This window comes from Pongo abelii, chromosome 1, assembly GCF_028885655.2.
Source record: "Pongo abelii isolate AG06213 chromosome 1, NHGRI_mPonAbe1-v2.0_pri, whole genome shotgun sequence".
In the NCBI taxonomy this organism is placed as follows: Eukaryota; Metazoa; Chordata; class Mammalia; order Primates; family Hominidae; genus Pongo; species Pongo abelii.
This window is the reverse complement of record NC_071985.2, coordinates 76,227,923-76,254,263: the sequence shown is the minus strand read 5'-3', so window position 1 is coordinate 76,254,263 and position 26,341 is coordinate 76,227,923. Positions and strand designations below refer to the sequence as shown.

At 38.4% G+C, this 26,341-nt stretch overlaps 1 protein-coding gene across 3 annotated transcripts in view; it reads left to right on the top strand.

Moving 5' to 3' along the window:
* The window catches only part of KLHL20 (kelch like family member 20), a 79,151-nt gene extending 61,420 nt beyond the window's left edge, over nucleotides 1-17,731 (top strand). For 2 of the 3 annotated variants that reach the window (XM_024242563.3, XM_054547315.2), the window contains 4 exons: nucleotides 6,115-6,248; nucleotides 7,449-7,657; nucleotides 13,940-14,046; nucleotides 17,050-17,731. In XM_024242563.3, coding sequence (XP_024098331.1) covers nucleotides 6,115-6,248; nucleotides 7,449-7,657; nucleotides 13,940-14,046; nucleotides 17,050-17,134 — 535 coding nt within the window. In that variant the 3' untranslated portion in view covers nucleotides 17,135-17,731. 3 annotated transcript variants of the gene reach the window in all.
* The last annotated feature ends 8,610 nt before the right edge of the window (nucleotides 17,732-26,341 follow it).

The following is a 26,341-nucleotide window of genomic DNA, read 5'->3' as shown; positions in this document are numbered from 1 at the left end:
TTGAAATATGCTTAGGGAAATCTAGGTGGGCTGCCATAGTCACTTTATACTGGTGTACAAATAGTTAATTTTGGTAGAACAGATTTTGTTCTTAATTTCTTCTGTCAGTTTTCGTCATTAGATTTTAGAGTCTCATGTGCTATGATTACTGATAAGAACATATATTTCATCCTCACTTCTTAAAAAGAAATGAGTCATGACTCTAAAATTTTTGAGGTAGCATTTACTAGTTTACCATGTATATGTTGAAAAGTTTAACTGTTGTAAGTAGAGATAAAATAGAAGGTAACTCTTGAAAGCTATGCCAGTTCCCTTTTATCTCTCTGTCAAGAAATCTGTTTTTTCACTTTCAAAACTCAGTACAGGAGGTTAGCAGCAGTGATGGCATAGTTTTTTAATATCTCCAAATACCCACATAAAAACAGATAGAGTAATAGATAGCAAAGCTAAAAACCTATGTACTAGTTCTGGAGATTGGAGTTACACAACAATGTGAATATACTTAACACTACTAAACAGTTAAAACATGGTTAAGATGGTAAATTTTATGTTATGTTATGTGTATTTTACCACAATTTAAAAATCACAACCTGTGAACAAAATTTAACACAAAACTAAGGGAAAGAATATCCTCACAAACTCCAAAACACAAATGGGCAAAGACAAACTACCATTAGCCACAAGACCTGCATGATATTAGTATCTTCAGGAGAAATCAGAAAGAAGCAATTGGATGTCTGACAGATCTAAGAACAAAAGAACCTCAAACTAGCTAATGCGTAGTAAATAGAAAGCACAAGGGGAAAATTTATCAGCAACTGAACCTAGAAACAGTTTTGTCCACTGCCATAGAGTGTAAGTGCAAGACCCTCAATAAGATCTAAAGGGCTTGGAAGAGGGTTTCTCAACCTCAACACTATTGGCATTTTGGGTCAGACAATTCTTTGTTGTGGGGGACTGTCCTGTGCATTGTAGGATGTTTAACAGCATCCATAGCCTCTACCAACTAAGTGCCAGAAGCACATGCCTGGTTGTGACAACCAAAAACGTCTCTAAACATTGCCAGATGTTACTTAGGGGATGAGAAAGGGGGGATGACGGGGAATAAAATAACACCTGGTTGGGAACCAGCTGAGTTAGAGCCATCTAGTCCCTGGGAACTCTCAAAACTGACCAGCCAGGATAACCTTCCAGGTCAGGACCCTACACTGAGGAGAAACTTACTGGAGTAGAATAAAAATTAAGCAGGACGAGGGCAACAGATGCCCTTGTTTTCCTTGAAAAGAGAAAGCCAAGACAAAAGTAAGGCAGTGAATAAAGTCAGTAAATCTCTGGGCTAGGTGCTGTGGCTCACACCCATAATCCCAACACTTTGGGAGGCCTAGGTGGGAGGATTGCTTGAGCCCGGGATTTCAAACCAGCCTGGGCAACATAGCAAGACCTTGTCTCTCCAAAAAATAAAAAAATTAGCCAGGCTTGGTGGCACACACCTGTGGTCCCAGTTACTCAGGAGGCTGAGGTGAGAGGATTGCTGGGAGGTCAAGGCTGCAGTGAGCCATGATTGCTCCACTGCACTCTAGCCAGGGTAATAAAGTGAGACCCTGTCTCAAAAAAAAAAAAAAAAACAATTTAAGGATACCCCATTCTTTATGATGTGATTATTTCACATTGCATGCCTATATCAAAACATCTCACATACCCCATAAATATATGCCCAAAAATTAAAAATAAAAAAAAATTTAAGTAATAATCTCTGAAGGCAAGGCACTATATTTTTTAATACTACATAAAAAAAAGAAGGAGCTCCACAAAGTTAGAAAAACTATCACAAACCACTCACTTCTATTTCTAAAAGTTCAGGAAAACTCATTTCATGTAAAAATGAAATAGCAAAGTATTGAGATTAGATTCCATACAAAGTTAATATAAGAAGAGAGAATAAGCAGCAGAATAACATCTCTACAGACAATAAAAGCACACTAGAAAGACACACCTACAGATCAAAACCTTAACGGTTTCAAAATGTGATAAAAGACATTAAGAAAATGATAACAAGATATGAAACTACATAAATCAGAAGTAGAAAAATTCAGAAATGAAGTGACAGAACTCAGAAATGTATTAGAAATGAAAGGAAAAATCATTTCAGAATGAAGATTAAAGGAGAATAAGCAAAACAGATATTGCCATAAGACAAATAGAAGGCGAAAAGAGGAAATATTTTAAGGTCAAAAAGAAATGAAGGCCGGGCACAGTGGCTCACGCCTGTAATTCCAGCACTTCGGGAGGCCCAGGCGGGTGGAGCATCTGAGGTCAGGAGTTCAAGACCAGCCTGACTAACATGGTGAAACCCCATCTCTACTAAAAATACAAAATTAGCCGGATGTGGTGGCGGGCACCTGTAATCCCAGCTACTTGGGAGACTTGAACCCGAGAGGTGAAGGTTGCAGTGAGCCGAGTTCGCACCATTGAGCTCCACCCTGGGCATCAAGAGTGAAACTCTCTCTCAAAAAAAAAAAAAAAAAGAGAAAAAAAAATCAAGAGATAGCATTTGAGAGATAGTAACAAATATTGAAAATAGGTAAAAATCTATTATACAGGTGATAGCAGTCCTTAAAGAAGAAAACCAAAGCAAGGAAACAGAATGAATACTAAGAACTATAATCCAAAGTTACTTTCCTGTAATTAAAAAAAGAAACTTTTTTGAAAGAATACACTATATCCTTCAAATATTGACCCAGAACACCAAGACATGCTAATAACATGACTGTACCTTGAAGAAAAAGAAAAAATTCTTTAGACATCTACAAAAAAGTACATGTTACTTATAAAGAAAAGAAACTTAGATTATCATCTGGCTTTTTAAAAGTAGTAGTTCATGCCAGAAGAAAACAGAATAGCATGTTTTAGATATTCAAGAAAAATGTGAGCCAAGGATTTTATACCTTGAGAAACTGACTTTGAAATACAAAGGGCACAGACAACTATTATCAACATGTAAGAAATTAGGGAATCTTGTTCCCTTGAGCCCTCTAGGAGAACAAACTTCAGACAAAATTACTAGAAAGACATTGACAGAAGGGCTGGACCACGTGGTTCACACCTGTAATCCCAGCACTTTGGTAAGCCAAGGTGGGAGGATCGCTTGAGACTAGGAGTTCAAGGCTGCAGTGAGCTATGATCATACCACTGCACTTTAGCCTGAGTGACAGAGCAAGACTGTGTCTCTTAAAAATAAATAAATAAATACATACATACATACATACATACATACATACAGTTAACTGTAGAACTGTGACTAAATGAAGATTAAAAGGGAGGGCTGGGTGTGGTAGCTCTGACCTATAATCCCAGCACTTTGGGAGCCCAAGGTAGAAGTACCACTTGAGGCCAGGAGTTTGAGACCAGCCTAGGCAACATAGTAAGACCCTATATGTTAAAAATATATATATGTATATTTTTTAATTAGCCAGGCATGGTGGTGCACACCTGTATTCTCAGCGACTCAGAAGGCTAAGACAGGAGATTGCTTGAGCCCAGGAGTTCAAGATTATAATGAGCTATGATTGCACCACTATACCCCAGCCTGGGTGACAGACTGACCCTGTCTCTAAAAATAAAAATAAAAGGGAGAGAGTGTAGCATGCTCTAGCTATGTACTCAATCTATGTAAATGTGGTACAAAGAAAAGGTATGCAAAAAGGAATTTTAATTGTTCTCAGGGATATTGGAGTGATAATATTGCTATTCTGTTATGTGTATAAATGTAGAATAAAGGAAATTAGTATGCATTATTCTAATTCTGCTCTCTCCTTTGTCCTTGAAAACCAGAGTGTGGAGGTAGAAGAAGGTTGCAAAATAGAAGTTAAATAAACTATCTTGTAGTCCTGAGTATGAATTTGAACTAAATTCCTCTTTTGAAAAAATTTCTATATATTCTAGCTTGTCAACTAAGAAAGCCTAGAAATAAAGTGTCAGTGAACATCTCTACTCCCAGATTGTATCTTGAAATTTTATTTCCCACTTAAAGAAACCAGAGCTTATTGGAAAATGTCTGATTCTAGGTTTAGAACAGGAAATGTGCAGATGAGTCTGTACCCTCTTGTCATACCAAATAGCAAGCAAGCTGTCAAAGATCACTAAGTCAAAAAGACTCAGGAGCCAACTTGAAGATGTTCCCACTGACCAAAGATAAGATAATTTCAACTTTAAAAGGGATAATTGCAATAGATTGAAATCCAATAAATACACTTAAATATATGAATTCTTAATGATAAACTTTTTAAGACTAATTGGTTGCCTTTGGAAGATCATATGGAACAGATTTATTATCTCAAAACGTATAAATAAAATGAAAGAAGTGAACATATATCCTGCTTTTCTTGTAAGAACCGTATTATTATATTGATTGAGTAACCAAATAGTAGATAAAAGGATTGTTTCTTTATAAAATTATCCCAATAAAAGAAAATAAGTGATTATCATTTTGCAACACTCAGTAAATTAGTGTATCTAGACATTGATAAACAGCTGCTAACATACCACCTTCTGTAGTCTTGTTAAAGGAACCAAACATGGTCTGATCAAACTTCTGGATCCAACTACCAATTTGCCCAACATAAAAAGGACAGAGCAACAGATCGGACTGCACTATGAACGTACAGTCAACCAAATCCATATTATGGGGAAAATTGTCATATACTCTGGGTTCTAAAACAGATGAATTGCAGGGAGGAAAAGGAATGGAGAGAAAACCTGGAGACAATAAGAGACTTTTTAATTTAATCTAATTTTTTTAGAGACAGGGTCTCACTCTGTCGCCCAGGCTGGAGTGCAGTGGTGCAATAATAGCTCACAACTGTCTCAAGCAATCCCTGCCTCAGCCTCCCAAGTAGCTGGGACTGCAGGTGAACACCACCATGCCTAGCTAATTTTTTTTTCCAATTTTTTTATAGAGATAAGGTCTCTCTGTGTTGACCAGGCTGGTCTTGAACTCGAACTTGTGGCCTCAAGCAGTCCTCCAGCCTCAGCCTTCCAGAGTGTTGGGATTACAGACATGAGCCACCACACTCAGCCTTTTTTTTTTTTTCTTTTTTTTAAGTCTCAGCCAGACACAGTGGCTCACCTGTAATCCCAGCACTTTGGGGGGCCAAGGTGAGAGGATTGCTTGAGGCCAGGAGTTTGAGACTAGCCTGGTTAACACAGCAAGACCCCTATTTTTAAATAAATAAATATTAATTAAATAAGTAAATATTAATTTAAAAATTTTTAAATGTAATTGTTAAGTAAGATTGAAGTGTCTAGGGATGACACTTTCTGTATTTGAGTTTTATTTTATAATAAAAAGGTTGTCTCAAAGAACTATGCAAAAGACTTCTACTTTCAAGTAGGATGTAGTAGAGAGTAACAGCCATCACCCCCACTACAACGACAAGGAAAAATAGACAAATTACAAAAATCATATTTTAAAATACATCAGAGGCATTTCAAAGTAATGACCAAATGAACTAAAATTCCATTGAAGAAAGAGCCTGTGTTGCCAGCCGGGCACGGTGGCTCACGCCTGTAATCCCAGCACTTTGGGAGGCCATGGCCGGTGGATCACGAGGTCAGGAGATCGAGACCATCCTGGCTAACACAGCGAAACCCCATCTCTACTAAAAATACAAAAAATTAGCCAGGCGTGGTGGCAGGCACCTGTAGTCCCAGCTGCTCAGGAGGCTGAGGCAGGAGAATAGCGTGAACCCAGGAGGTGGAGCTTGCAGTGAGCTGAGATCACGCCACTTGCACTCCAGCCTGGGCGACAGAGCAAGACTCCATCTCAAAAAAAAAAAAAAAAGAAAGAAAGAGCCTGTGTTATGTGAGCTGAGGTCACAGGTTGTTTTCTTTCCTTGGGACATTTTCCAAGTCTGAGTGTAGAAAATAGCTTAATAGCTGGCACAGATATAAATTCTAAGACGTTTTTCTAATGACTAAGTAAAATGTTAGATTTTCATTGCACATTTGACTATAGCAAGTCTGTGTACTCAATATATCATTAGTGTGATTTCAGATCTTATGAAAAAGGCTTCACTTAATAAGAACAAGCATACAGTCTGGTTTCCCTCACTGCAGGTATGATCCGAAGGAGAACAAGTGGACTCGGGTAGCTTCTATGAGTACCAGAAGACTAGGTGTGGCTGTGGCTGTGTTAGGAGGGTTCTTATATGCTGTAGGTGGCTCTGACGGGACATCTCCACTCAACACAGGTTAGTCCCTCCCAAAGGCAATCAGGTTCCCCAAAAGCAGAACATCTTCCTGGAGAGTCCTCCTACAGAAAGTGTAGAAACTCCAGGTTATCCTATAATTTACTAGGAAAATGCCTGATTTTCCCTCCAGCAGAGTGCAGCTCTCAGCTCTTCCTCAGCTCCCACTGTAGTCATATTCTAAGTACATTCCCCAAATATTTATTTCTTCCCCTGCTTTCCAAGCTGCTGGAAATTTATAATGAATTTTAAAAACTACTTTCTTATATAATTAGTTCCTTTTCCTCCATCACAACTTCTCCTCAAAAAAAAACCACAACGTACTCTAATCTAAGAATAAATAAAAACTTAGAACTACAAATTCGTTTATTTGGGTTTTGTTTTTGTTTGTGTTTTTATGATAGGGTCTCGCTCTGTCACCCAGGCTGGAGTCCAGTGGCACGATCTTGGCTCACTGCAACCTCTACCTCCCGGACTCAAGCAATCCTCCCACCTCAGCCTCCCGAGTAGCTGGGATTATAGATGTATGCCACCATACCTGGCTGATTTTTGTATTTTTAGTAGAGATGGGGTTTCGCTGTGTTGCCCAGGCTGGTCTCAACTCCTGAGCGCAAGTGATCTGCCCACCTCAGCCTCCTAAAGTGCTGGAATTATAAGCATGAGCTACTGCACCTGGCCTGGTTTGTTATTCCTTTCTATTTAGATAGTATGGGTATTTTTGCCTAAGGATATTGTCAATGTGACAGTCACACCAGATTCGTCACATGTCTTGTCTTCTCTTCAGAAGCTTAAAATGCACTATGATATAGGGAAGGGAATACAGGAGTACAGAAGTTGTCTGATTATGATGATAAATTGTTAGTACTGAATGGTGCTTATTGGTCATGTAGTCAGGCTCCCCATTTAACGATAAAGAGAGTGAGGCTGAGAGTCATGTAGCTAATTAGTCATTTACATAAAACTAGAACCAGAGTATCTGGATCCCAACACTTGCCCTTTCCACCGTACCATACCTAGAAGAAACCAGCCCCTGATGAGAGTATATGTAGTATTGTCCAGAGGTATACAAATCCTTCTCAGAAGCAAAAATCAGATCATGTGTTGAAAATATGTGTTATCACGAAGTATCAGTGGCTATAAAGAAAATTGGAGGTGAGAGGAAATGGTTGAATGCTCGCTTACTGGTTTTTCTTTTCCCTACAGTGGAACGTTACAATCCTCAGGAAAACAGATGGCACACTATAGCCCCTATGGGGACCCGGAGGAAACACCTAGGCTGTGCAGTATATCAGGACATGATCTATGCTGTAGGAGGTAGAGATGACACTACAGAGCTGAGCAGTGCTGAGAGATACAACCCCAGAACCAACCAGTGGTCTCCGGTGGTGGCCATGACATCACGCCGTAGTGGAGTAAGTGGAGTTATGGACACTTAGGTTGCTTCCAAATCTTGGCTATTAATAGTGCTGCAATAAACATGGGAGTGCAGATATCTCTTCATTATACTGGTTTCCTTTCTTTGGGGTATATACCTAGCAGTAAGATTGCTGGATCATATGGTATTTCTATTTTTAGTTTCTTGAGGAACCTCCAAACTGTTGTACTAATTTACATTCCCACCAGCAGTGTAGGAGGGGTCCCTTTTCTCTGCATCCTTATCAGCAATCGTTATGGCCTGACTTTTGGATAAAAGCCATTTTAACTAGGGTGAGATGACATCTCATTTTAATTTTCATTTACATTTCTCTAATGATCAGATGTTGAGCACCTTTTCATATACCTGTTTGCTATTTTTATGTCTTCTTTGGAGAAAGGTCTATTCAGATCTTTTGCCCACTTTTTAATTGGATTATTAGATTTTTTTCTATTGAGTTGTTTGAGCCCTTATATATTCTAGTTATTAATCCCTTGTCAGAAGAGTAGTTTTCTCCCATTCTGTGGGTTGTCTCTTCACTTTGTTGGTTGTTTCCTTTGCTGTGCAGAAGCTGTTTGACTTAATGTGATCCCATTTGTCTATTTTTTCTTTGGTTGCCTGTGCTTGTGGAGTATTACTGAAAAAAATCTTTGCCCAGACCAATGGCCTGGAGAGTTTCCCCAGTGTTTTCTCTTAGCAGTTTCATTGTTTGAGGCCTTAGATTTAAGTCTTTAATTCATTTTAATTTGATTTTTGTATATGGCAAAAAATGGGGTCTAGTTTCATTCTGCATATAGATACCTAGTTTTCCCAGCACCATTAATTGAAGAGATTGTCCTTTCTGCAATATACGTTCCTGGCACCTTTGTCAAAAAAACAGTTCGCCGTAGATGTATAGGTTTATTTCTGGGTTCTCCATTCTGTTCCATTGGTCTATGTGTCTGTTTTTATTCTAGTCTCATACCGTTTTGGTTACTGTAGCTCTTTAGTGTAATTTGAAGTCAGATAATGTGATTCCTCCAGTTTTGGTCTTGTTGCTCAAGATAGCTTTGGCTATTCTGGGTCTTTGTGGTTGCATATAAATTTTAGGATTATTTTTTCTATTTCTGTAAAGAATGTCATTGGTATTTTGGTAGGGATTGCATTGAATCTGTAGATTGTTTTGGATAGTATGGACATTTTAACAATATTGATTCTTCCAATCCATGAACATGGAATGCCTTTTCATTTTTGTGTGTCCTCTTCAATTTCTTGCATCAATGTTTTCTAGTTTTCATCGTATTTTTCACTTCTTTGGTTCAGTTTATTTGTAGGTATTTTATTTATAGCTGTTGTAAATAGGATTACTTTCTTGATTTCTTTTTCAGATTGTTTGCTGTTGGCATATAGAAATGCTACTGATTTTTGTATCTTGATTGTGTATCCTGCAGCTCTGCTGAATTTGTTTATCTGTTCTAATAGCTTTTTGGTGGAGTCTTTAGGTTTTTCCAAATACAAAATCATACTGTCTGCAAAGAAGGATAATTTGACTTCTTCCTTTCCAGTTTGGGTGCCCTTTATTTCTTTCTTTTGTCCTATTGCTCTAGCTAGGACTTCCAGTACCATACTGAATAACAGTGGTGAAAGTGCACATCCCTGTCTTGTTCCAGATCTTAGAGGAAAGGCTTTCAGTTTTTCCCCATTCAAATGATGCTATCTGTGGGTCTGTCATATATGGCTTTTATTGTGTTGAGGTATGTTCCCTCTGTACCCAGTTTTTTAAGGGTTTTTATCATGAAGGGATGCTTACTTTTATCAAATGCTTTTTCAGCATCAATTGAAATGATTATTTGGTTTTTGTCTTTCATTCTGTTGATATGATGTACCACACTGATTGATTTGCATATGTTGAACCATTCTTGTATCCCTGGGATAATTTCTACCTGGTCATGATGAATGATCTTCCTAATGTGTCATTGAATTCAGTTTGCTGGGATTTTGTTGAAGATTTTTGCATCATTGTTCATTGAGGATATTGGACTGTAGCTTTCTTTTTTTGATGTGTCTTTGTCTGGTTTTGGTATCAGGGTAATACTAGCCTCCTAAAGTGAGTTTGGAAGTGTTACCTCTTCCTCTATGTTTGGAGTAGTTTGATAGGATTAGTATTAATTCTTCTTTAAATATTTGATAAGATTCAGCAGTGAGGCCATTGGGTCCTGGGCTTTTCTTTGCTGGAAGATTTTTTTTTTTCTTTTCTTTTTTTTATTATACTTTAAGTTCTAGGGTACATGTGCACAACGTGCAGGTTTGATACATAGGTCTACATGTGCCATGTTGGTTTGCTGCACCCATCAACTCGTCATTTACATTAGGTATTTCTCCTAATGCTATCACTCCCTCAGCTCCCCCACCCGCCAACAGGCCCTGGTGTGTGTTCCCTGCCCTGTGTCTAAGTGATGTCATTGTTCAATTCCGCTGGGAGATTTTTTATTACAGCTTTGATCTCATTACTTTTTTGTTTTGTTTTGAGACAGGGTCTGGCTCTGTCGCCAAGGTTGGAGTGCAATGATACAATGTCAGCTCATTGCATCCTCCACCTCCCAGGCTCAAACCTTCCTTCCACCTCAGTCTCCCCATTAGCTGGGACTACATGTGCACACCATCATGCCCAGCTAATTTTTGTTTTGGTTTTTTTTTTTTGGTAGAGTTGGGGTTTTGCCATGTTGCCCAGCCTGGTCTCAAACTCCTGGGCTCAAGTGATCTATTCGCCTCAGCCTCCCAAAGTGCTGAGATTACAGGCATGAGCCACCGCACTCAGCCTTATTACTTGTTATTGGTCCGTTCAAGTTTTGGATTTCTTCATGGTTCAATCTTGGTAGGTTGTATGTGTCTAGGAATTTATCTGTTTCTTCTAGATTTTCTAATGTATTGGCATATATTTGTTCATAATAGCCTCTAATTATCCTTTGAATGTCTATGGTATCAGTTGTAATGTCTCCTTTTGCATCTCTGATTTTATTTATTTGGGCCTTCTTTTTTCTTAGTCTGCCTAAAGGTTTGTTGATTTTGTTTATCTTTTCAAAAGTCAACTTTTCATTTAATTGATCTTTTGTGTTTTTTTCACTTAAATTTCATTAATTTCTGCTCTGATCTTTATTGTTTCTTCTCATTTTGGATTTGGTTTGTTCTTTTCTAGTTCTTTAAGATGCATTGTTACGTTATTTGAAGTTTTTGTACTTTTTTGATGTAGGCTCTTATTGCTATAAACTTTCCTCTGACTTTCACTTTATGTCCAAAACCACTTTATAGGTTTTGGTATGTTGTTTTTCCATTTTCATTTGTTTCAAGAAACTTTTAATTTCTTCATTTCTTCATTGACCCGCTGGTCATTCAGGATGCTTTTAGGTAAATCAAGCCCTGCTAATTTGACACTAGAAAATAATGAATTTCTTTTGATTATTTTTATCTCATGTAGTTGAAAAATTTTATGTCCAGTCATATCTTTAATTAGAGAGTAATTTTTTAGGATTTCTCCTTTTTTTTTTTTTTTAGGAAGGAGTCTCACTCTGTCACCCAAACTGGAGTGCAGTGGCGCAATCTCAGCTCACTGCAACTTCCACCTCCCAGGTTCAAGCAATTCTCCTGCCTCAGCCTCCCGAGTAGCTGGGACTACAGGCGCATGCCACCATGTCCAGCTAACTTTTGTATTTTTAGTAGAGATGGGGTTTTGCCATGTTGGCCAGGCTGGTCTCAAACTCCTGACCTCAGGTGATCCACCCCCCTCAGCCTCCCAAAGTGCTGGGATTACAGACATAAGCCACTGCATCCGGCTTTTAGGATTTATCCTGTATCCATTGCTTTTCTGAAACAATCTCCCCAAATTATCTACCACCTTATCTAAATTAATATTAGATCTATATATTGCAACTTAATATTTCTAGCTAATAGTCTAAGTAGTTGGCATACTAATACAAATGTTTAGGCAAAAATACATCTGGCTCCACCCCTAGTCCCCACAAACTAGTTTGAGTGTATCCTATCTATAGTATAGACCAGATCAGACTGCCCTGGGACATGTTCTAGACCATGGATGGCCTGTGACTACAAGAGACTTCTGGGTGAAGTATAGAATTCATCCATCTTGGGATGTTTGCTCAGAGCAAAATATAACCCATTAACCACTGATCATGTCAGGAGTTCATCGAGACATCCACAACAGGAAGGAGAAGCAAGCAGTAGCTAAGCACTCCACAATCTGAGGATAAAAGAGAGTGAATTCTGGTTTGCATAAATCAAGGAACACCACTGGAAGGTGTCAGCAAGTCAAAGCCTTCACATATCTGTGGCTTTTTATTACTGACAACTAACAGCATCTTAGTCACATTCCTGTTAAGTGTTCGCTGTGTGTTGGGAAAGCAAAAATGAGTATGGCATGATTCCTCTCCTTAAGTAGCTCCCAATTTAGTGAAGGAAATTGAAATGTTTACAGCTAACTATAATAAATAAACCCTACAGTAGTGTTATGTATTTTATAGAAGAACATAGGAGAATGCGCTTACTGCTTTGGGGAAGTAAGAATGAGTTGGGGCAGTGAAGAGACTACCAAAGACAGTCACATGTAAGCTAGCTCATGAAGGAAGAATAAGCTTTTCTAAAAGACAGACAGAAAACAGTAGCCAGGGCCAGGTGTGGTGGCTCATGCCTGTAATCCCAGCACTTTGAAAGGCAGAGACAGGATTACTTGAGCCCAGGAATTTGAGACTGGCGTGGGCAACATGTGAGACCCCATCTATACAAAAAATTTAAAAATTAGCCAGATGTAGTGGTGCATCTCTGTAGTCCCAGCAACTTAAGAAGCTGAGGTGGGAGGATCACTTGAGCCTAGGAGGTGGAAGCTACGGTGAACTGTTTTTTTTTGTTTTATTTTGTTTTCGAGATGGAGTCTTGCTCTGTTACCTAGGCTGGAGTGCAGTGGTGCGATCTTGGCTCACTGCAACCTCCACCTCCTGGGTTCAAGTGATTCTCCTGCCTCAGCCTCCCGAGTAGCTAGGACTACAGGTGCGTGCCACCATGCCCAGCTGTTTTTTTGTATTTTTAGTAGAGATGGGGTTTCACTATGGTGATCTGTGATCCTGCCACTGCACTGCAGCCTGAGTGACAGAGTGAGACCCTGTGAGTGAGAGAGAGAGAGGGAAAGAGGGGGAGAGAGAGAGAGGAGGGAGGAGGGAGGGAGGTGGGGGAGGGGAGGGGAGAAGAAAACACCAGCCAGGGAACATGTGCAAAAGTGTGGAGGTGTGAAAAATGTATGTTATCTTCAGGGACTAGCAGTTAATCCAGTTTTACTGCAGCAATGGGATTCATTAGTAGGAGTAAAGGGAAACTATAGGAGGTAAGGCTTAAATAGTGGGCTAAGATAGATTTCTGGAGGGCCTGAGTAACATAATAAGGACTTTAAACTTACCCTTAAATAGTAGGGAGGCTTAGAAAGTTGTTTTGGTTTTAGGAGATTTTTTGAGGGGGTCCCACTCTGCTGCCCGGGCTGGAGTGCAGTGGCACAATCTCAGCTCACTGCAACCTCGACCTTTCAGGCTCAAGCAGTCCTCCTGTCTCAGCCTTCCAAGTAGCTGGGACTACAGGTATGCCCCACCACACCCAGCTAATTTTTGTATTTTTTGTAAAGACAGAGTCTCACCATGTTGCCCAGGCCTGTCTCGAACTCCTGGGCTCAAGCAATCCACCCACCTCAGCCTCCCAAAGTGAGAAAGTTTTTAGAGGAAAGTAACAATATGATTAGATTTATATTTTTCTGTTTTACTTTATTTTTGTAGAGATAGGGGTCTCACTGTGTTGCCCAAGCTGGTCTTGAACTCCAGGCTTCAAGTGATGCTCCCACCTGGGCCTTCCCAAAGTGCTGGGATTACAGGCATGAGGTACCATGCCTGGCCTAGATTTGTATTTTTAAAAGAGAATTTTACTAGCAATTAGAAAGATTAGAGCAGGCAAATACCAGAGGAAGTGAGAGCAGTTTGGAGGTTGTTTGCTAACTCCTAGTGAACAGTTTTTCTAAAATTTAAGAAATACATGTTTTGGATTCTGTGTAAATATTCTAATTGAATATATAATTTTATAGTTCCCATAATTTGATAGACTTTTGTTGTTACATTTTCCCTGTGTTTCAGTAAACCAGAATGTAAGGCCATAAAGAATTATCTTTTGTAAATAGATTTATCTAGAAACCAGTCTATAATTTCCTTACGATTGTCTGGTTTCTTCAGCAGCTTACTGTATTTTGGTTTTGTAGGTTGGCCTTGCAGTGGTCAATGGACAGCTCATGGCAGTAGGAGGTTTTGATGGCACAACATACTTGAAGACCATAGAAGTTTTTGATCCTGATGCCAATACATGGAGGTAACTTTTAAGCTGTGTAGCAAATCACCTCACTACTGACTTGGAAATCATGGGCTTGAGCTAGCCCATGACCATCAGAACTGGGATGGTCAGTACATTGGAGTACTTTGAAGAGGGCTGAAGTTACACATATTTATGGCTCATTTTGACTTGATTGCTCTAAAGTGGCTGATATATTACAAAATTCTCCTTTTCAGTAACTGTCCAGTTTTATAATTAGAGATGGGTAAAATAGGGAAAAAAAATCTCCTTCCTAGTCCCATCACGTTCAGCTGAGGAAACAAAAGCACCGAGAAATAAAACGACTTGCCTAAGTGAGTTAGTGACAGAGTTAGAATTAGAACCTAGGTTTTTGGCTCCAAATCTGTCCATGCCATTTTTTGGTGTTCTTGTGGGAAACCTATGCCTAGGAAAAACAAATTGCAATTACTTTTGAAAAATTAATATTTGAAAAATAATATTTCATTTTTAAACCCATTTTAACTTTTAGGGAGGAGGCTACATCGTATTTAAGAGAGCTTAACTTAAACTTCATTTCTAGGTTTAATTTTACTTTCTTTTAAATCCTCAATTGTCTAATAAAGCTTTCTTAAGTAGTTAAGTAGTTTTTATAATTTCACATAAATTAGGTGACTTTTGCATTTATTTTAAATATTCAAGAACCTTTACAAACTTAGCAAAATTCTCTTAAACCTTTAAACTTAAAATAATTAAGTCTAAATCTTTACTCAGTCATATTTTATACTTGAATCACAAGAGTAATCTTATAGATGCTCTAAAAAGCCAAATTCTCTTAAACACTACAAGAACTTAAAATGCGAAACATATAGTTTATTCTCAAACTTTAAAAATAACAATACTGTGGGTTTGATGTATGGCATATCTGTACTTAATTCTAAATACTAGTCTTCTAAGAAAACAGTTTTGCCTTCCAAGCAATTTGGGGTTTCCTTCTCAATAAAATGGGCTTGTTTGCCTAAGCAAGTTTAGGGTTACCATCTCAGTGGTTAAGGTTGCACATCAACCAGAAATATCAGGCTGGACATGTGAGCTGAGGCAGCAGACATTCTGGGAAATTTTTCTTATGACCATGAAGGATAAGCTGAGCTCTGTTTTATTGTTACTATTCTAAAAGAGGCAGTCTTGTAGTCCTTTCTTACTGTATTCTAATACATTTCCTAATTTTAAGCGTGCAACTATTCACCTGGGTTTTTTCGTCACCCTATTAGATTCAACTATAGTCTATCTCTAGGAAAGCCACAACTCTCACAGAGATTTAAGTGACATGCTTTGGATCCTACATGTGTCTCACAGCTCCATATGACTCAGTGGTCACAAAACTAAAGTCAGGCTAATAACAGCATAGTACTTTTTGTTCCTACATCACATTTTTACAGTCTTGTTCATTAAGTAAAGATTTATTGATGGCCAGGCACGGTGGTTCACGCCTGTAATCTCAGCACTTTGGGAGACCAAGGTGGGCGGATCACCTGAGGTCAGGAGTTCAAGACCAGCCTGGCCAACATGGTGAAACCTCGTCTCTACTAAAAATACAAAAACTAGCCAGGCATGGGGGTGGGCACCCGTAATCCCAGCTACTTGGGAGGCTGAGGCAGGAGAATCACTTGAACCTGGGGGGCAGAGGTTGCAGTGAGCGGAGATTGGACCATTGCACTGCAGCCTGGGTGACAGAGCAAGACTCCGTCTCAAAAAAGAAAAAAGATTTACTAAGTGCTCCGAGCCCTGGGGATACAAAACCGAACAACAGCAACAACAAAAATTCCTGCCAAGCGCACGCCTGTAATCCCAGCTACTAGGGAGGCTGAGGCATGAGAATCTCTTGAACCCAGGAGGTGGAGGTTGCAGTGAGCCGAGATCACACCACTGCACTCTAGCCTGGGCGAAAGAGCAAGACTCCGTCTCAAAACAAAACAAAACAAAACAAAAAAAGTTCCTTGCCCTGCTGGAGCTAACCAGTTGTATTGAGGGAGACAAACAGTACCATACCAGTAGACGGAAGTGCTATGGCAAATATCAAAGCAGGGGAGGGGGCTAGGGAGTACAGGGAGGGGAATCTGTTTTTAAAGGTGTTCAGGGAAGGCCTCATTGGAAAGGTAGCATTTTAGCAAAACCTAATAATGGTAAAGGATAGGTAATGGCAGCTTTGGGCCTCTCGCTGGCAGGATATTTTCTTCCATATACAGCTTTCTATTTTTACTAGGAATTTTGAGTAAGCATAATTTCTGAAGACAGCCAAATTTACTGTCACTTAATCACTATAATCTTATCTGAGGACTTGTTTCTTAGTAACTGTCACTAAATAGAATTAGTAATAGATGACAAAGTAATAGTCATGAAATTCTTGAGGATCATCTGTTGAAAGATTAATAACTAAATATTTGCAGTTACATATCCCAGACTTAAAAACCAACTCTACCTCATAGCTGATTAAGGGTCTAGTATTCTTCTCCATGGAAAGTCCTTAATTTTGAAGATGATCTTGTCACAAACTAGATGCTGACTTTACTCAAATCTGGTTTTGTTCTATAAAGGACTTGAGGAGACTTACAGAGTACATATAAAACAAAGGGATAAAAATAAATAATTGAAGAATTTTAGGCAAAGGGAAAACATAGGTGGGACAATAATATAGCCAGGGGCAAAATTACAAAAATGTAGAATATATAATTTTGTATAATCGTTAGAAGTCAGTGAGGTATAAAGTTGTAAAGTTCTGATGCAAAATGTGAATATGATCCTTATTCTTCACACAGCCTCCTATGAGTGAGAGCATGTCAGTCTCTGAAACAGTCCTGCTACTCAACAGTGCTCAATTGCAGCTTCTAATCTTTAGAATGAAGACAATATTAGTGTGAAGCTGAAAATATTAGTTGTAATATAAAACATAGAAATGTGTTAATAACATCTTAGTTGTAGTTAATAACATCTTAGTTGTAACATATTTTCCAGTTAGAAAATATGATTATGTTTCTTTCTTTGCAGGTTATATGGTGGGATGAATTACCGTCGGCTAGGGGGTGGCGTAGGAGTTATTAAAATGACACATTGTGAATCCCATATTTGGTGAACACAGAGAAGACAGTCTTGTATATATTCCTCTGTATTCTGGGGAGCTTTGACCTTGGAGCTTTGTACAGCTTGAGAAAACATTAGAACAAATTTTATTATTTGCCGGTGCCTCAACAAATGGAAATACAATCCAATGAAAGTACTTCACCTGCAAGATGCACAATAATTTTCAACTCTGTGCAGAAGAATATTTATTTTTTGTTTTAATTTATCATGGTTTTTTGTTGTTTTCGTTTTGAACTTATCCTTCCTCCCACAAAAAAAGAAAAGGAGAAAAAAATTCCAAGCAGCAAAACTTACTTTGTTTGTAAGGTATTCATTTAGGTTTGAAAATACTATTTAATAAGGGCAGAAGGGCTATATATGATTTGGCTATTATTTCTAGACACTCCATCCACATGATTCCACTAACAAGGATTACCAGGAATAAAGGTAGGTATGCAAAATGTATTAGCTAGTCATTATTCTCGCACTAACAACCAGAAGACTTGAAAATCTTAAAAAAAAAAAAAAAAAAAGAAAACGCAACATCTCATTTTAAATAGTACAATTCAGAAGGGATACTAAATCAATAAAAACCAGGACTCAGACACTACAGTTTTCATCAGTGTAATTTTATGTCTTGTTTCTTTCTATATGAACTTGTTTATTTAGTCTTTTTTTCATAATATTCTCATAGAGTTTCTGCTAGATCTAGAGCTCTGCTCAGTGCCTCTTATAAAAACAATATATAAGTTTCATATGCTGTCTTGAGAATCCAAGAGAATCACATGCAGCTCTGCAACAGTTTTTGCTCAAAAATGTTACCGACTAAAGCAACTGTCCTTCCTGTTTCCTTATTGCTACCAAGGACCAGCAGGGAGAAAGGTCTTCTCCCAGCAGTGAATTCTGTTATGCAATTTATTCTTGATGCTCAGGCCTGGTTAAGCTGAGGCTTACCTTTAATAACAGCCTCCAAGGGAATGAATTATTCAGTTAATGTAATAGCACACATTAAAGAGTGTAAAATCAATTGAGGCATTTTATTAATATCTTGGTTCTTTTATACAAACAATGTATCATTATCTTCATTCCATAAGGCCATTGTTACTACTTCTCTGAAATTGCACTTTCTGGTAAAAAGTTAAAAATTTTTAAGGAAAAAAATAATTTCAATGGTTAATTTTTTTTCCTCATTGTATTCATAGACAAATTTTTTTCAATATATTTTGCAAGAAAAATCTTTGAATAAGACTAACTGCATTTAAAAGGAATAACCTCCTTCTCCCTTTCCCCAACTACAAAGATGTTTGGCAACTTTGTGTTTACATTTAAAGATCATTTGCACCTTTTTCAAGGAAAATAAAGTATTGAGTAAACAATTGTTTACATATATCATTTATGCTTTTTTCTAGCATGTATAACTTTTTTAAATAAAGGTAGTATTTACCATTAAAAAAATTTTAGCTAATGCTTTTTATCCTTGTACTTTTGTTATTTAATTTGGAATTTCTGTTTCTATATAACTTATTTTACCTGTATGTAAAGTTACAAGTGCTTTCAACTTGAAGGAATAAAAGGATTGCCAGCTAGAATTAATAGGAATTTTCATTATATATTTTTATATGTTATATTACCTAACCTATAAACTTATTTTCTAGGTAGGACTTAGAATCATACAATTTTGAGCTGGAAGGACTCTTTAACAATCATCTAGTCCAAACCCACTTATTACACTGATCCAAGTCTGAAAATCACAGAAGTCTGCCCAAGAATAGTCAATTAATGACAGAACCAACATTAGAAATCAGCTTCCTCAATTCCCAGTCCATTCCTCTTTCTATGCCACACTGCCACTATAGGTTTACCTGAAACTAAATATAATAAAAGACCTTAAGTGTTTTAACTAAGTCTGGTATTAATATGTAAAAAGTATAAAAACTTTTATGAGATCCTTACTGTAGTACATCATTAACAATCAGTCTTCAAGGCAAAATCATGTATTTCCCAAGACTCTACTATTTCATACATCTGAGGCAAAAGAGAGTGATGATAGCAAGAACAAAACTAGGGATTAGACTATCCATTAGTCAGGAAGTCCCCCGTGGGAGCAATTCATAGGGCATTGATTAAAGAGTAGAGACTCAGGAATTAACAGCACTGGCCAGAGTCTTCATTGGAGCCTGTTAGGGGTTTGTTTTTCCCCCTCCACTGAAGGCACTCCAGTTTTATTATTGATTGAAATGTATTCTACTAAAGGTGTTGCTGTAAAATAGAATGTTTATTAATTTCTGTGCATAGTTTTTTCCACAACTCAAGTTTGGAATGGGGGTTGGATTGGCAGTCATTTTCATTTCATAAATAAGTCCACTGAAGCTTAGAAAAGTTAAAATGACTGACATGGTAGGAGCTGAACCTTAAATCTATAGCCCCTGATTGTAAATCCTTTGTGCTCTATACACATTCCCCCATTCCTGTTTTTGATTGCTTCCCAGCTTTGTTCCATAATGTTTTACCTCCAGATATTCACACTGCAGATAATACTTCTTGACCACTGTGTAAAAGGGGTCTTTCCTGAACAAGATGTGAGGGAGTAGGGGATGAACCTTTCAAACTTTATGTTAACTGAGGAAACAGATGGGCAAAGAAAAAATGCAAGAAGGAAAGAAATACAGAAGAGGAGAGAAAGAAGCAGCAGGAGGCAAAAATGACCCACTAAACCTGAGTATGTCTGCCCAATTGTGAGAAATGGATCTGTAAATTGCTTTGAGGGCCCTGCTGGAAATGACTGAAAAGAATGGTCCCAAGAAATGACAAAACTCTTCAACTAAGTTGTCTTACGTGTCCTTAATATTGATCTTTCAATTATTTAGCTGTGCAAGATTAGGAACTTAGATTATTTTAAATGTAAAAAAGAAAGGATTGTTATTCACTGAACTATCATAAAATATTTGGGATTATTCCAATAACAGTAACCTACTAATACCCCTATCCTAGAAAGACTGTTTAAGCCTGAATTCCTAGGAAAAGAGGACACATATCTTCAGTGTGAATTTAGATCAGTGAACCCTTGGACTTCTCCTAAACAGGAACAGCCCCTGCTTTCAAAAAGCTTAGTTTTAAGCCTTAGTTTTATCAAGCCTCTGTATCAGTGGTTCTCAAAGTATGGTCTGTGGACCCCTGAGGTCTCCAGTATCTTTCTTTTTCTTTTTTTTTTTTTTTTTTTTTTTGAGACGGAGTTTTGCTCTTGTTGCCCAGGCTGGCGTGCAATGGTGCGATGGCTCACCACAACCTCCGCCTCCCAGATTCAAGCAATTCTCCTGCCTCAGCCTCCCGAGTAGCTGGGATTACAGGCATGTGCCACCAGGCCCAGCTAATTTTTTTGTGTTTTTAGTAGAGACGGGGTTTCGCCATGTTGGTCAGGCTGGTCTCAAACTCCAGACCTCAGGTGATCCGCCTGCCTTGGCCTCCCAAAGTGCTGGGATTACAGACGTGAGCCACTGCACCGCACCCAGCCAAGTCCCCAATATCTTTCTAAGTATCCATGAGTCGAAACTATTTTTTTTTCTTTGAGACGTTGTCTCGCTCTGTCGCCTAGGCTGGAGTGCAGTGGCGCGATCTCGGCTCACTGCAAGCTCCGCCTCCTGGGTTCACGCCATTCTCCTGCCTCAGCCTCCCCAGTAGCTGGGACTACAGGTGCCCGCCACCACGCCTGGCTAATTTTTTTTTTATTTTTAGTAGAGACGGGGTTTCACCGTGTTAGCCAGTATGGTCTCGATCTCCTGACCTCGTGATCTGCCCGCCTCGGCCTCCCAAAGTGCTGGGATTACAGGCGTGAGCCACCGTGCCCGGCTGAAACTATTTTCTTAGTAAAACTAAGTTTTCTGCCTTTTTTACTGTAGTGGCATTTGTGCTAATGGTGCAAAAGCTATGGTGGGTAATACCGTTGATGTCTTAGCATAAATCAAGGCATAAATCAAAGCATAAATCAAATTGTACAACTAGACATAGTATTCACCACCATAGACTTGCAGGACTTTTTGTTGTTTTTTTTTTTTACATGTTTTTGTTTTTGAGACAGTCACTCTGTCACCCAGGCTGGAGTGCAGTGGTGAGATCTCTGCTCACTGCAGCCTCCACCTCCTGGGTTCAGGCGATTCTCCAACCTCAGCCTCCCAAGTAGCTGGGAATACAGGCGCCCACTAGCACCCCCAGCTAATTTTTTTATTTTTCGTAGAGACGAGGTTTTGCCATGCTGGCCAGGCTGGTCTGGAACTCCTAACCTCAAGTGATATGCCCGCCTCGGCCTCCCAAAGTGCTGGGATTACAGGCATGAATGAGCCACCGTGCCTGGCCTGGAGTTTTGTAAATTTGCTTAAGCATGCCCTTGATGAAGCAACAAAAATTATTAGTTTACTAAATCTCAACCTGTGGACATATGTCTTTTTCAATATTTTATGACAAAATGGAAGTATACATAAAACACTGCTGCAAACCAAAATACAGTGGTCATCCCAAGAAAATCTTCTGAGATTGTTTTAAGATGCAAGCTGAACTACCTACTTTTTGAAAGAATGACGGACACACAAATTAAGGTCATTCAGACTTGGGTGTTGAGCAGACATTTTCTCTCAAATGAACAAAGTGAGGCTATCATTTCAAGGAACACAACTGACAGTACTTATTGTCAACCATATTCAAGAGAAAACTTACAATTTTGAGAAAGCTGTGTCGACTATGAACTTGACAGCTACTTAAAAACTTTTCTGATGAAATTGGTGATGACATTCATGAATGCCTTTTTAATTGTATAGTGAAGTGTGTCAACATGTGGAAGATCTGCATAACTCATGGAATCAGTTTTTCTAAATGGTTAATGCACAGGTTAAGATGTATCCAAAGCAGAAGATAGACCAACAGATCTAATGGGAACAATATGAAAGGTCTATTGATATGGTTTTAGATTTCAGCAGTCACTTGTCAAGTTTGGATGTAATATCAAGAATAATATCCATAATTATCAGAAAAGCTATTAAAATCCTCCTCCCCCTTCCAATTTCATATTTGTGTAAGCCATATTTTCTTGACATACTTCAACCAAAATAACATTGCAAAAGATTGAATGCAGAAGCAGGTAAGAACTCAATTGCCTTCTAATATAGCCAGATATTGAAGAATCATACAAAAATGTAATTTTTTTGCTTTTGAAATAAAAAAATTTGTTTTAAAAATGATAGTCTGGGCCAGGCACGGTGGCTGATGTCTGTAATCCCGGCACCTTGGGAGGCCAAGGCGGGCAGATATACTTGAGGTCAGGAGTTTGAGACCAGCCTGGCCAAAATGGCAAAACCCTGTCTCTACTAAATATACAAAAATTAGCTGGGCGTGGTGGTGCACACCTGTAATCTCAGCTCCTTGGGAAGCTGAGGCAGAAGAATCCCTCGAACCTGGGACACAGAGGCTGCAGTGAGCCGAAATCATGCCACTGCACTCCAACCTGGGTAACAGAGTGAGACTCAGTCTCAAAAAAAAAAAAAAAAAAAAGTAAATAGGTTTATTTTTGATGCACTAATTTTTTTAAATTTCTCAATTTTAATTTCTAATATGGTAAATCACTAGATATAATGCATGTAAACAGAAGCTCTTTGTGTCAAGTTTTTGAGACTTTAAAGGGATCTCAAGGCAAAAATGTTTGAGAACTGCTGCTCTAAATTTTCCAGTTTACAGGAAATACAAACAGAGGAATGTGTTAACTTCATAGCAATTCAATGAGCAAAGTTCAAAAGTGCGAAACTTTACAAGACAAATAACTTCACTTCTCCAAAAATTGAATTGCAAGGAAAGAAAGTGGAGAGGGAGAAACTGACAGAGTAAAAGGAATTTAAGACTCATATCATCAGCCTAGAGCGGTGGCTCATACCTATTAATAAAATCCCCCAGCACTTTGAGAGGGCAAGGTGGGAGAATCGCTTTAACCCAGGAATTCAAGACCAATTTAGGCAAATAAGAGAGACCGTCTTTACAAAAAACTACATATATATATATAAAATTTATATATATAAAATATAAAATGTATATACCATATATAATTATATATTAAAATTATATATATAATATATAAATTATGTTATATATAAATTTTAATATATTTTATATATATATACTAGCTGGGTGTGTTGGCACATGCCTCTGGTCCCAGATACTTGGGAGATTGAGGTGCGAGGATTACTTGGGCCAGTGCATGATCACACCACTGCACTACAGCCTCATTGACAGAGCAAGACCCTGTCTCAAAAAAAGCCAACCAGATGTGAGGGCGATCTGACTGTGACATCTGTCACTCTATTGATCGCCAGGGTTGATTCAGCTGATCTGGCTAGCTAGGCAGGAGTCCCCTTCCTCCCTCACCACTCCATGTGCTTCCCTCTTGAATCTGTGCACTCAGTGGAAGAGGACAGCCATCCCCAATAGAGGAAGGCCAGTCTTCAGTCAAGGGTATACAAGTAGCTGCACTCCCCTGCTAGAACCTCCAAACAAGCTCTCAAGGTCCATTTGTAAGAGAATGTAGGGTAGTCAAGCTTTCAAGACTCCAGACACATCCAAGTGAGCTGCTGCATGTGGCAGTCTGCCTTTCTTTAAAACAAACAAACAAAACCACCAAACTTCAGGTAATAAGGCAGGTAATGTTTTACATAATGCATCTCAGTATAAAACATGCAATAATTGAATTATTTACATAGCCCAGCAGAAGCGATTCAATAGTCTGCCCTGATGTGGACTGTAAGAATGATTAGAAAAGAAGTTATGCCTGAGAAAGGTTTGAAAGACAGTAATAGTTTTGCTAAATGGACAAGAGTGGAAAGGACATTCCAGGCAGAGCAGCATGTGTAAGATATACAGAAGGAAGGCAGTGAGACAGCATGGGCTGTTCAGGGAAATCAAAGCAGTCTGCTTTCAGGAGAATAAAGTACAAAAAAGCCTGTGTCCAGAAATAAGACAGGAGAACCAGGTATCATCATAAGGGCCTCATATCCCAGTACTTTTCTGTCAGCTTTCTTTTCTGATGCTAATTCTAGTAAGTTCTGTGAGGGTGTGGTCAGGCTGTAAGAGGCCCCCAGTGATCCTTGCATTCTGGTATTCACATTCTTGTGTAATCCTCTCCCAAAATGCACCAGGGTTGGTCTGGTCTGTGTGCCTAATAGTGATGCTAGGAACTCTGGTGGGGAATGTTGATAATGGGTGAGGCTATGCATTTGTAGAGAAAAAGGGTATATGGGAAATCTCTGTAAACATCCACTGAATTTTGTTGTGAACCTAAAACTGCTCTAAAAAATAAACTGTATTAAAAAGTGTAGCGGGGGGTGGTATGTCACTTCCAAAATTAGGCTTAAAAAGAATCTAGCTTTTGTCTTGAGTGTTTTTCTCTCATCTTTCACACTCTGGGAAATGCAAATACATAAAAGAATATAAGAAACCCATGAACCTCCATATACCAACCATCCAGCTTCAAAAATTAACAGATTTTGCAAATTTTGTTTTATCTGTCTCCTCCCACTCTTACTTCTCCTCTCCATCACCACTGAAGTATTTTAAAGCAGATCCCAGGCATCACCTCAAAGTCATGCACTTCATTCATAACATTTTGGTCACTGACAGACCACATATATGACAGTGGTCTCATAAGATTATAATACTGTGTTTTTACAGTGCCTTTTCAATGTTTAGATATGTTTAGATACACAAATCCTTACCATTGTGTTGCCTACAGTATTCAGTACAGTAAGTAATATGCTGTACAAGTTTGTAGCCTAGGAGCAACAGGCTATCCCATATAGCCTAGGTATGTAGTAGGCTACATATACCATCTAGATTTATTTAAGTACACTCCGTGATGTTTATACAAAGATGAAATCACCTAAAGACATATTTCTAAGAACATACCCCTGTTGTTAAGTGATGCATGACTGTATTTCACCCACATTTAAGTATTTAACAGATAAGGTCTAACTATAACAACATTATCACACTTGATAAAATTAACATTCCTTAATATCATCTAATACCCAGTCAATGTTAAAATTCCCCTAGTTACCACTTAATTTGTTCACTATTATACTTTGAAGTTTTCTTTTTTTCCTGTCCCTTCTTTTGCTCACTTGGTCAAATTTCTATTTTGTTCCTTTGCCCTTTAATTTTAGAAATTCTTCTATAGTTTCTATTCTATTTGGTGTGTGTATCTGCACTGCAACACATATAGTTAAACATATTTCTCTACGAAGATACTCACATTAAGAGGCTGTTATCCATCCTGGTCCTGGCTAACACGGTGAAACCCCGTCTCTACTAAAAATACAAAAAAAAAAAATTAGCAGGACATAGTGGCAGGCGCCTGTAGTCCCAGCTACTCAGGAGGCTGAGGCAGGAGAATGGCGTGAACCCGGGAGGTAGAGCTCACAGTGAGCCAAGATTATGTCACTGCACTCCAGCCTGGGCGACAGAGGGAGACTCTGTCTCAAAAAAAAAAAAAAAGAGGCTGTTAGAAATACTTCATAGGTGCTCTATAGCACCCAGTCATAACATACGTGATACCTACACAGCCCATGTTTAGAGATACTAACAGTGGGCAGTGGCCTCGGGTGTTATCAGCTAGCTCCATTATAAAATACTCCATCAATCTTTCACCTAAAGGTTTAAGCAGATACTAATGATTAATGCTTACATCTGTTATTTCACTGAGAGTTATAAATGATGCCTTCTCATTCCTTTGCATTTATCAGCTGAAATATATCTAAAACACTTGCCTTGATCAGCTATTTGATTATCTTGAAATATAATTTATACTAGAAAGTAGAAAATGTTTGCTTCTCCCCTTTACCAATTTTCAGAACTTGATCCTGCAGCAACCTCCAAAAGTTACACCAATTTCTAAAATTTTGTTTAGTATTAGGATGAGCTCATAAATTATTTTTTACCTTAATATTCTGATATAAATAAGTTTTTATATATTCAATCAATTGCACTTTTTCCTTTTGATATTTGAATTGTCTCACCTTTGGCAAGTAGGCTCCCCCTTCATTTTGGCTCCTAGCCTTTTGACACAACTTTTGATAGCTATCTTGCTTTTCTGATATATGAAAGGTATTTTTATACATTTCTTGTCCCAAACCTGAAATCAGCCCTTCCTCAAGAAGTTCTAGCTCCTTTTAGTGAGAAATACTTATAGAAC